Below are 13005 nucleotides of genomic sequence, written 5' to 3' on the forward strand. Positions count from 1 at the left end.
AACTAATTTACCATCAATTTGTCCTAACTCAACCCGTATTTAGAGGATTTCCTTCAACTGTGTTTTGACTTTATGTTATAAAAACTACCCTCACCTTTTGGTAAAACCATTATTAACCGTAACACCTATTTTGTCTTGCAGTTTTCATTAATTGTCTAGGAATAAGTTTTATTATTTTAGCGCTTGTGCTTTGTTTGTGTTTTGTTATTGCTTGTTTTGTTTTTAAATTGTGCTTATTTTTTGTGTTCTAGAAAGAGTCAAAAAGAAACACTGACGAGGTAGAGTTTTACTGAAGAACCCGTTTTTGAAGAATTTTGATTAACTGTAGTTTTGTGTAATTATCATGCATGTATTTGTTTTTTTTACATTTTGTTAGAGCTTTTATTTCATAAAAAATAAATTGTTTAGAATTTTTAGTTGGTTTTATTTTAATTAATTTAACTGTGACACCAGATAGGTTTTATTTTAAGTTAATAAAATATGTTATGAAAAAAATACAAACAGTGAAACACTTTTATTTTTTGGGAGAGGAGATCTGGATGGTAGATTTTTAAATTCCATAAATAATTCATGAATGCTACATTAACTATGTCATATAGTTGATCTTTAAAAACAAATGGTGGAAAAATCCTTCGTTCCATTAAACTACCTGGCATTTGACCTTTTACATCAAGCCGGGAAAACCAGTGCCAGCCATATTTGGTTATTAGTTGAATAACTACAATTACACAATCAATATACCAGAAGACACGATAAATAAAAGGGTTTACACACATATTTAATTGCGTCAGAAAATATTAAAACTTTACTTCCTGTTTAGTTTGGCACTATAGGTTCAAATATAAACAATATGATTGAAAGTTAAATAAATTTATTAAAGAAAGGAGTGTCAATAAGTCTTTTGGTTATCATACCTACAAACATTTTGTTATGCTCAGTATAAAAGGAAGAAAGATTTATCCAATAATATCATTTTGTACCTATTCCTATCGCATGTAATTTTTGCTGACAAATTACTAAGTATGTACTACTATTGATAAAAAAGACAGGAATCCCCTATCTTTACCAATTTATAAGTAAATAAAAAGGCCTTTATTTACAAGCGAGTTTCATTATAAAATAGTTGTCAAACTAACACAAGTCAAAACTTAGCCTAATATATTAACATAAGAATAATTTTGTAAACTATAAAATCGTTCATTTCTTATACACCAATCTCGATATCAAATTGGTTTGGCCACTATTTTAATGTATGCATTTTAATATTTATGATTTTGACAGTGTTACTCACAATAGATTCAAATTGGCTTTGCAATTAATATTTTTGGTGTTTTAGTGATAGTTCATTTTGTTCACCGTGCTAGTTTCACTTGAATATTGTATGCAAATTACAAATTGTGATATCTGATTTATCTATATTTTGGTCCATACAACCATAAACTATCAAATTAATACCATCATTATTTTCTTAGTGCATTATTTCAAAGCGATGAAAACACTCTTTTTAAAAGATTTCAAAAATAAACCGTGCAATAAAAAATTTATGCAGTTTGAAGCGTGTAAAATTTAATTTTAGAATTTAACACTTTTAGCTTTATATTTTTATAGTTCAAATTTCTGAAATAAGTTACCATTTTTACCATGTGTTTAACTATGTATCTTTATTCAAACTAACCAATTGTAACCTAATCTGAGGTTAGACAATAAAATTTAGTTTACATAATCATCATTATTATAGCAGTTATATAATTTTGAAAGACAGAAATACTGAAGATGTCCAACCTTGAACCTATTTGGGCATATTGGGTACGTAACCGTAATGTATTGATTGTGAGAGGGTGGGTCAGGAGGTGGGGGTTTCCTTGCACTACTGCCCTATATTCTACGTGTTTGCAATTTTACACCTCTTAATGGAAAGGACATCAGATCATATACCCTGTAGATAGAACTGAATGGACCATTGAACAACGATTGTTCAATCCCTATCTCATTAAGTTAATCCTCGCATTGATATTTTATTAATGAAACTAGTCAATGACCTACAAATGGCTAGTTACCAAAAGTTGTTGCTTTATATTTTTGTACACTGTTTAATTTTTATTTTCAGCATGTTTTGAACTTTTTAGAAACCAAGATAGATTTAAGTATGTGATACAAAGTAGACATACATAGTAGATCTGGCATAAAATGTTACCACAACTATTAAACACTACAAACCTACTTATGAATAAACAAGTTACCGGTAAATTTACAAATAAAAAATTATTGACAGGTTGATAGTTAATGTTACACCAACAACTCACCCTTAGGATCTTGTCAGTGTTTGTGAAATAATATAATAATAAATAGCTATTTTTTTGTTCTACGCTATATGGGCCCAGGATTTTTTTTTCAAATTACTTACAAGTTAGACCCATCAGGGGTTAGCAGGGGTGGCATTACCGCTTATATAAAATCCATTGGTGATTGGTGGGATTTGAACCCTGGACCAAAGTCCCACACTGTACCACTAGACCAGCTCGCTCCCCGATATAAGGGCACTTAAGTTATTATCTGATACCTGATAAATCTGATTGAAATCACCCTTTAAAACATTTTTAAAATCAATGAGACTTTTTTAGTTTTGTCTTATGAGTCATGTTATGTTAGTCAACAGAATTTATTTTATAGAGTTGAATCTAAAATATACTTTGTGATGTTGATTGCACAGATTATATATACACTATGGACATTTCATGATGTATAACTCTCATAACATACAATAACGTATAACTAAACCTGAAAAATAATGCAATGGGTTCCCTCAAAATATATTATCACACATTGAATAGAGCAAATCTATAAAATAAAACACATGTTAATTTAGATTATTACAGGCGAAAAACACTCCTGTCGGCCGTTTTGCAACCATATCGCATTACGGCAAACAAAATTTTTTTTAAATTGTTATTTGTTATTAGTAGGATATAATATGAAGTTAAAATACAGGTAGGCTTAATGATCTGTATAATAAATTAAACCTAGGTCATGGGGGCGGAGCCCTAAAATAATAGTCGAAAGGGTTAAGATTTTATTAAAAATAATATTGTTATGATATTATGTCTCACTTTCGATTTTCCAACTTAAGAGAAAACCCTTATTATGATGTTCCTTTATTGATGCACGTATTTCTTTCAATTCAACCGATAATCTTTGTGTACTTGTATTCTTAACTAGTTTTCTCTAAGGAATAATGAACAGTAAATAATTATTTAATAAGTAAGTTTTGCATAAAAATTAAAGCATGGAAGACAATGTATAGAAGAGATCTGTCCAGAAGTGACATATTTTTAACAGAAAGTAGCATAGATGATATGAATGTTTGGACTGGAGATATGTGCTCCGAGTTTCTTGAACTTGACGAACAATGTGTTGAAATCATTACTACACGATTAAAGGATTATAATTACTTGTTTAATCATCGAAACAAGTCTCTAGTATAAATCAACTGCAGGTTTTTTATGCTGTAGAAAATTAAGCATATCTTCAGGTAAGAATGTCAGCTGTTTGAAAATCGATCATGATAAAGTTTGCCAGAAATGTTATTATGGTTTTTATTGGAAATTTCTGACAAACTCCAAATTGATTTTTAATAAGCTAGTAATTCTGACCAGAAGATTTTTTTAAATTTCTCTAGCGTAAAACAGCAGTAGTTTATGTATAGGCTGACCCAGATCGTCCCCACATTAACACTAAGTCTTTATTCGTAAATACTATTGATTCAAATCGACTTGGCAATCAGACCGGTTAAAGAACCATGTAAATAAATGAAATTATGAGGTTTGAGGTACACATGTTAAGACTTAGTCCAGGTTTTTTAACATTGAAAATATTTTTCCGTAAATAAAAGAAGTGTCGTAATAAAAAAATAATGGCGGGTGGTATGGTTTGGTGCAGATGATAAATGAGGCGGAGATCAAGTACCTCTGTTGACCGAGGGTTGTTGGCCGCCATCTTGTCAACGCCACTGCCACCGCCACTGCCACCACGATGGCAAGGCTAGAAAGTGAGTACCGTTCTCGCTACAGGCCCCACAACTCCTTTAGGGAGTGCCTGCAATTCTTTCGTAACCTTTGCTTGCGTGGATTGATATTTTCATTTTTTCTCACTTTAGACTTCTTAGCTTTGTCCATTTACTGGTTATGCTAGAGGATTAGGCAGCCCTTGTACACTTGTACTTGTAAACACACATTCTTACAGAACGAATAGTCGCTGGGATGGGTTGACTCAGCTATTGTCCTTTTGATTGGAAATTTTTTTTTACTCTAATTAATGTTTAACCGAACTCAAAACGCAATTTATTGCAAAACAACCAAAACGGAATGCTTTTACCAATACTTCTAAGTCCTCCATGAGCTTGAGTGTAAGTATTTCACCCTGTAGAATACTTGACAGGAGTGTGGTACAACATGATTTTACACTTTTTCACCAAAACATAACGAGTTTAAAAATCATAAAACTGAAAACTTAAAAAAATATGTTTGTTCTACCATGAGTCACTTCTGCCCAGCGATCATATGTAGACTGGTCTGAAAATGTGTGTGCAGGTGCGAGTGTGTGTGTGAGGGTCGCCTAATCCCCTAAGACTCACCAGTAAATGGACAAAGTGTAAATGTAAACCTTTCAACTTCTAAACACTGAATGCATTCTGTTTGCCTAGAGTTTCATTAATTTGCTCATTAGATTGCCAAACACATTAAATTATCTTGTGTTGAAGGAAAAATTTCAACTTTAAAGGAACGTTGAGCATTTCAAGTCGTAGGTATTTGTAGCTGAATATGATCTTATAAACTGTTTAGAATATCATACTTGCTTTGTATATACAACATGGTTTCTAACTTAAATTAAAGAAACTCAGTACTAATAGATTTAAATTGAGTATAAGAACTCAGAGCTATAAACTTTAAATATTCTAGGCGTTTTTCCGAAAGTGACCAAAATATTGACACTTAAATGAGACTTAATTAAATTGTTAAAATTTGATGACGTTGGCAGGCAATCCTTGGCTTCAGATTAGAGCACGCAAAACAAACAGTGAAAAGTACTGGCAAAAGATTTTTGGGAACCTTAGATTTTAAATTCAAACGTTTTTTATCTATCTACTCATGACATAATATGTTCAAGTGTTTTCTGTAAATTGAGGTCTCCAACAAGCTCCTGTTGCCGGGCAAGTTAGTTCAATTGTGGCACCAGCGCTGTATTCTTTACTTCATTCACTACTATTGCAGATGGATAGTGTGACAATTAATCTTGTTTTAGTAGCTGATAACAATGTGGGGGAAATTGACGCATCCGCTAAACATGAATCATGTTAGGTGATCGATTTCCTTTTGAAAAAAGATAAACTCTTCAATGAATACTGTGTTAGTCAACAGATGTGTTTACTAAAAAGTTTTTAGAGACAAAAAATTTTAAAATGGCATAGAGAGTTGGTCTAAAGCTGCACACATTTGTTTGCTGATCGGTGACATGTGTTAGACTACAAGGGTTTACTATTGTCCTTAGTAGTCTTTGAGACGTCTCCTCTATTAGTTATGCATCTCTCTTTGACTCTAAGAAAAAATTCCATAACTTTGGTCACTGGCTGAAACGAAACTGATGAGTTAACGTCAGACATTTTACACTGTGCAAAACATTGTAAACATTGTGCTCCACTGAACTCCCTCCAATTCTTGCACACATTTTCTTGGTCATACTTTTCTCCATTGAGGTCCATCAATTTTCAATGTGCTTGAATAGGGGTTGGTGCCTTAGACTACAGTTCTAAATCACTGAGAGTGAATCATACTTAGCAGTGGTAGTCGATTCCCCCTCACATCATTACTGACTTCTGTAACGAGACTAGTCTCAGTTCAAGGGCAGGAATCATCGTAGAGGGTGAAATAAAGATCATGATGCTTGTGCCAGGTTTGAACTAAGTCGCTTGGCTGCGGCATGGCATTGTTGGAGACCTAAATTTACATACAAATTTGGTACAATCAGAGTTTTTAGATATTACCACTGCCTACTTCTGACATTTGGGTTTGTCAACAGGGATCAGTTTAAGTCTGACGTCTTTAGTAATTTGAGGAAAAGTAGGGAAGGGACTTATTAAACATTTATCGATGATATTTACTAGATTTTATCTAGAAAAATTTGAGCCACCAATATTCGGGAGATTAAGTTAAGATTAAGTTTGCTGTCCTTACATGAATTAAAAAAAAAAAAACATAATTTCAGAAAAAGCTTCATGTCCAAATTTCTGAATAGACAAAAGGGAACCTTGTATATTTTTACTACCTGCACTCAGTTGAATATTGTATTGTAGATGGATTGAATTTTTAGTCAGTAATGTTATTATTTTTTAATTGCATGGGATACTAATCTTCCTCTGAGCACAATTTCCTTGACTGAAAATATGTCTAATATCACTGTTAGTTTATGTTGTTGCAGTCTAACTTGCATTCAATTCCATCCTTTCTTGTGAAAGATATCATTCAAACTAGCTGTTAAGGTTAAATATTATATTAATCAGGTATCTAACTGAATATTTTCTCATCAATTTTTGGTATCATGTTGGTTACTTGGAGTATTTACTTGGCCCAATCATTAGCAAGATGCTAATCGCCAATAATGTAGGGATGCACATAATAAATGCCTGGATAGCCGATCATGGTCTGTAGCTCGCTTTTAGCAAGAGAGATATTGTTATCCTTACAAAGAAACGGATCGAAACCATTGTCGCTACTAGTGGGAAACGTAGTTTTCCAAACCACACGAGCCGCCAAGAACCTTGGTGTCATGGTGGACAAGTGTAGCTGGAGGGACCAGATCTTCCGTACGGCGGACAAGGCTAGATGTTAGTAGGATTATGGCCAATGTCAGGGCTTCTCAATCCAGCCGTAGAAGACTCTTGATGTCTGCAGTCCAGTCCGTGCTTCTCTATGGCTCTGAGGTGTGGGCAGACTCACCAAAGAAGGAAGCGTATAGGTAGACACTTTCACGAGTGCAGCGTCTGGCGGCACTCAGGGTCGCTTCCGCTTACCGCTTGGTGTCCGAATCGGTCGTTGAATGGTGATTGTTGGAGTTATCTCTGTCAATCACTTGGCAGCAGAGAGGAAGGCAATCCGCCCGAGGCAAGGCTACAACGGTAAGGACGCTATAAGAACGGATATGGCAAGAGAGCTGGGAAAGGGAGACTCTAGGACTTTGGACTGCCAGACTCATCAGGCAGCACCACCTGCGGCTGGAACAGTGGCACGGGGAGGTCGATGGCCATGCAGTGTTTTTTTTTTTAATGTTTGTCTACATTTGTGTGTTACTGAAGTCTTTTGAAGACTTTTTGACGACCTCCTAGATGCAAAAACCTTACATGTAGATGTAGGGCTTGATAATGATACCTTAAGAGTGTCAAAATTGGTTGCCAATCAAGGACTACATTTGATACAAGGTATTTAACCTCTTGCATAGTAAAACCCAATTGTTTTTATATTTTTATTTCTTATTCATTCCATTCGCAAAGTTTTTCCGTACAATGTTAAGGGTGTTTTTGGATCCTACAAAGCTGTGTGTTAGTGGATAACTTAGATTTACCTTATACATAAACCTTTATGAGTCACACAAATAAAAAAATCAAGTCCACTCTACCACATACAACACTTATTCCATATTATTTCTTAGATGAATACAGTCTAAAATTGAAGGTTTATTGAACAAGACTGGAGCTTAGAGAAGGAGAAACCAAAGCAAAAAGAATTAGTAGATAATAAAACGACAGCTCCATGTGTAGAGCAAGACAATTTTTGGTTGTAAAATTGAGTTTTAATGACGTGGGAATTTAGGGAAACTGATTTGACAGGAAAAGAATGTGAGGAACATTCAATGAGAAAATCAAGGAAATTCAAGGAAAACGTAGAGTATGTGTTCCAGGAAATTTGAATTAGGCCATGCCCTGTTAAGAAATTCAAACTAATAAAAAGATTTAAACCAGCCCATGCTTACAAAACTATATTTCAATCAAAGTAATGCTGTTCGAAAACTAATTCTTATAGGTGAATTGTCAAAATCCTCTCAATTGAAGTAAAACTATTTTATAATACCTAACACGTAAATAACTTCTTAATTAGCATTATTAGTCGATTCTGTTATACGGATAAAATAAAAAGCATTCTCCAACTCTATTTGATTTATTTGTCACACCTAGCGTTATAATTTACGAGACAGTAGGTATAGGGGTAATAAAGTCCTGGGACAGCTAAATAAAATAAAATTATAATAGGGATGGAACTACAAAACTTGGAGCAAAGTTAATGAGCAATGTCAAGGAATGTAAATATCATTTTAACATATATTTCAGTGATATGATACCTCCCCACAGGGACCTACTAGAAGTAAAAAAAAATCATAAATGTTAGTATAAGTTGATATGCACTTAAAATTAAAGGTCAAATTAGTTCAAATTCAAATTGGTGGAATACAATACTACAAACCCAAAACTCAAATGGACAACTGATTTAAAACTGGGAGCTTTTCAAAGATTCCATATTGAAATTTCAACAAATTTTTCAAGGGCTGCTATTTTTGACTCGGTTTACGTTTGAGTAATTAATTTTATGTGCATATCAACCGATGCTTACATTAAAGATTTTCTTCAGACTCCTAGTGAGCCAACCGAGACTCCTAGCTAGTGTGGTGGTAACATATCACTGGATAATGTGTAAAAATAACTTTTATACCCAGTAATCTTTTGTCAAGTTTTGTAGTTCTATCTGCATTAATTTTTAAACTATTTATCCAATACAGGAACTGTTGCCACACCCTGTATGTCTAAAATATCTATTGTCTTTAGACTGCAACCCATCATTATCGGGCCCAATCGGACTGTGAATAGAATAGTGATGGAAGAAATCTTATACTTTATAACAACAAAACAACAACCATGAAAACAAGCCAAAATCAGAAAAAGGCATTGCAAAATGAAGAGAGGAATGTTCAGTATAGTTTTCCCTCGAGTTTGTGCAGTTGATGCGTGCAGTTACGCTCCAGCCAACCACCACGGGAGCCAACCTACGCAATCGAGACAAGTCGAGCAACTCAGTGAACGTGTTATCTACGTAAGATATTGTTTGCACACAGCCGCGGTTTACATGTGATTAGCTATGGGCCGAAGGGATGATTACACCCCTCACCACCTTACCTTGAGGGCATAATTTTTCCCTCCTTGCGCCCCTGGACCTAGGCTCACCAGGCCCATTTGAAAAAGTGGCCCTGATTGTTTGAGTTGAAACTGGTGCACAATTCTCAACCCAGCTTTAACTTAACAATCAAGCTTTTGTGTAAACTAAAGCAATTTATATATTAGTAGAGGCTGAATTCTTATTTTTGTTTTGTGTAGGAAAAATTGGGAACTCAATTGAAGCTTTAGGGTTGTTGGAGGCAATGAAATCTTAGAAAGTTGTATGTTTTTTGCTAAATAAATCATTTTAATTACAGTAAGAACATATTCTATAAAATTCTGAGGCGAGAAAATAACTAAGGTAAGTCTGAGAAAATTGTTAGATATTTAGAAACCCAGTGAAATGTCAAGCCAATTGGAGGTTTGAACCGTCAGTGGAAGACAGAAAAGGTCGTAATCTCCAGGTTAAATAGAGCTATGCATTTTCATACAGCATCTGCCTTATGTACCATATCTTTGGCCCGCTGACATGGTTATTTCACTGATTGTTATTTTATGAGTCCTCTTAACTGATTTGCCTCTGGGAAATGATTGGGAAGACATCATTACCGCCACCATCCTGACATTCCCTGCAGTTGCGAAGACATCACCATCGTCTCTCGTAACAACAGATATGTCTTGATACTCCATCGTGGTCTCAGAGACATTTTGTTGTTGCGGTTGCGACAAACAAATAGTAGTTATGAATACCCAAATAATGGTGCAATTGTAAAAGCATTTAGTGTTATGAATTTAAAACAAACTTTTTTGGGCCACTTATAACCTAACTTGACAAATTCCTAATGGCAATATGCAATATGTAAATTGCCCCCCCCCCCCCCAAGTATTCCCAGTGGCACAAATGCGCTGCTGTCCAGAGTGCTTTAGAAGTAAACTCTAAACTCACAACTGTCATAAACATCCAAGTCATGTGAGATATATATCGAAAAGTGGCTCCATCGCTTGCTGAATTTAACTGCTTTATGAGGAATAGGTTTGGTCGTCGAACATCTTCAGATAAATAACTGCCAAGTGAGATGATTTCTGTAACGGCCTTTCTGTATGTTTAGGCCTTGTAAGTGCCAAAAACTTTAATTACATTTAATATAACAAGTTTCATGAGAGATTAAAAGTCCTAAATGTAGAAAAAACTCAGTAATTAACTCAATTTACACAGCGCTAGTTCGACATAACAGCAGAGATGGAAGTGTGGCGTTTTGAGATCTCCTAAACCCCGCTCGACGAATGTCACTATAGTAAATAAACAGATATAAAATATCACAGGCGAGGTATAGTTTATTTATAAGCAACACTTTTTATGACACAAAATTGGAGCGCTATTTTTTTCTCAAAACATTTCTTCACTGTGTCTAGTTGACAACTTATAATTAGGACTATCTTTGTTGTTGTAGTCTGAAGTTCTTGATAAGGTAAGATGTTTGTGTCACCCTAGGGTCAAAATCAACACGCTACATCAACTTGGTAATCTAATATAATTCAAATTCTTGAAAATTGGATGGAAAATCAAATAATTACTAAAATGGATGTCATTCTACATGACAGAAGAATGTGTTAAAAGAATTGCAAAGATGTTGAACATAGAAGAGGTGTGTCACATTTACTGTGAACTTTTTGCTTTACCCATGCTTTCAACAGGGTGAAGATACAGAAGAGAATAGTGTAATTCTTTAAATTTACAGTTAAAAAGGTTAACTCGGCAAAAAGTAAACAAACAAACATAAATCAAAACCAACTTAATAGCTGGTGCACATTCAATATTTTAAATGTGATTAAAAACGATTAGTTAAAAATCGTTTCCTTAGAAGAGAGGTTATAACTAACTCCACTAACTATCTTTGCAAAATGCTTTCTTTCGGAATGACGTTATCCAACGTGGGAGTCTTCCATTTCCAGGGTCACCTTAGGTGGGAAAGACGTTTTTCTTATTTTGGACCCACATTGAGCGACAGACTACCCGAGAGCCTAAAACCTGTTGCATCCAGCAATACCTTTAAACACCAAATTAAAAAGTTCTTAAAAGATATACATGTTTAGTTATTGGTACTTTTTTGACATTATAGTAGTTCTGAAAAACTGCTATATATCAGAAAACGCTGAATAATTAATTAAGAAATTTTTATTTCCTTATTTTATTTATTTTAAAACTAATATTTAAGAACTTCTCATGAAGACAATTATGTGGTTGGTAGCTATCAGGCTTACAGTTTTGCCGAACATTTGTGTTCCTTATAAGCGTTAGATGTATATATGGAGATGGTCAGTGAGACTTGCTGATTATAGCTTATAGTGGTTTCATACAGTGTCACCTCTCATACGGCGTTTCTCTATGGGGATGGGGGTATTGCTCCCAGAGAAATTTTAACAAACTTCATTCTTCACAAAAAATCCATCTGTATCATAGCTAAACTTAGGGATAGCTAAAGATAGGGATTATAACTTGCTCACATTTGCTGGGCCGTACATCCTAGAGACTGAATTTTTTGCAAATCTAAAGGATGTCTAATACAGGGCAGAGATGTACACAATTACAACACTAGATCCAGGGACGTGTATAGGCCAGTGCAGCACAGGTTAGCCACGAATGCCGTCCCAGGCTGGAAATGTTCTCCTGAATAAGATCCCGAAAAGTATCAGTATGAAAATAGTAAAACTAAAAATTTAAAGCAAAATCACAGCAATTCTTAGTGTTGTGTGTTCTACTCGGTGGATGAGTTCAAGGACCTTACGGAATAAACACACACTTTTGGTCATATTTCATGCTTTATATTGGTCTCTTGTACCCTTTTCTATTATTTTTTTATGTGTTGACGCATGCTATGCAATCATTGTATTGTCTGAAGGGATAAAGTATATTGTTATGTTTTTCAGTTCCCAGCATAGTGGTCCAAAGTGGCAGCCACACTCCTCCCGTCATGGACAGAGCGACCACCAGAACGCAATGGTCTCTGTCAACTCAGGTAATCATATAGTATCACAGTTAAACCTCATAATCAAATCATTGATATGATTTCTAGTCAACCCTCACAATCTGGAATTGAATATGATTTTGTAGTCCAGTGTTACAATCAGGCCCTCGGTGTGCATGCGACGCCCTAAGGAAAGCTTATAAAATGGCACAGTTTTTAACATATTCCGACACTTTCTTGTATACAGGGTGTGAACAAATACAATAGACCAATGTTTTTTTTTAATTTTTATCAAACATCTTAATTTTTACCTTTGAATCTATTTACAATGGCATTTTTACAACTGATCCCCATCATTTTATATTATTCTTATTCAAAATTTAATGTAGAACACGAAAATTACATTATCTACTCAAATCCATTTACAGGTAATTGATAAATAGCTGTATTAAGTTTAAAAACATAGTTATTTTTTAAAAACATAAAATAATTCTTTGGGAAGCCAATTTTTAGACTTGGAACCTGTTATATGCACCATCATACTGCATTTACTTTGTACTTACACAAAAAAAAAATTGTCACACAGAGTACCAATCACCCTTATAGAGGTCAGAATGAATAAAATTTGAATCATGGAGGTTCCAGTTTTAAGTGTAGAGAGTTTGAGAGAACGGAGACTAATGAACACATTGTGAGAACATCAATAAGAGTGTCAGTTCATGTATCAACAGGCATATTTTTTGTCCTGAATTTGAATTACAGAAGCTTATGGTAATGCAATTCGAATTGTAGAGGTTAACTTCAAATTTTGTTGGTAACAGTTTGAATTACGACAGCAAAATTTTT

The 13005-nt window shown here is 34.3% G+C and overlaps 1 protein-coding gene across 3 annotated transcripts in view; it reads left to right on the plus strand.

Moving 5' to 3' along the window:
• The window catches only part of LOC128997940 (R3H domain-containing protein 1), a 71227-nt gene that overhangs the window by 14733 nt on the left and 43489 nt on the right, over positions 1-13005 (plus strand). For 2 of the 3 annotated variants that reach the window (XM_054423787.1, XM_054423788.1), the window contains exons 1-2: positions 3935-4045; positions 12122-12210. In XM_054423787.1, coding sequence (XP_054279762.1) covers positions 4030-4045; positions 12122-12210 — 105 coding nt within the window. In that variant the 5' untranslated portion in view covers positions 3935-4029. Of the gene's footprint in view, positions 1-3934; positions 4046-12121; positions 12211-13005 lie in introns of those variants that run through there. The other variant, XM_054423789.1, reaches the window with a different exon arrangement.

The sequence above is a fragment of the Macrosteles quadrilineatus genome, unplaced genomic scaffold (genome assembly GCF_028750875.1).
Source record: "Macrosteles quadrilineatus isolate MER2022 unplaced genomic scaffold, UCM_ALF_1.0 Scaffold_7__1_contigs__length_78375512, whole genome shotgun sequence".
Taxonomy (NCBI): domain Eukaryota; kingdom Metazoa; phylum Arthropoda; class Insecta; order Hemiptera; family Cicadellidae; genus Macrosteles; species Macrosteles quadrilineatus.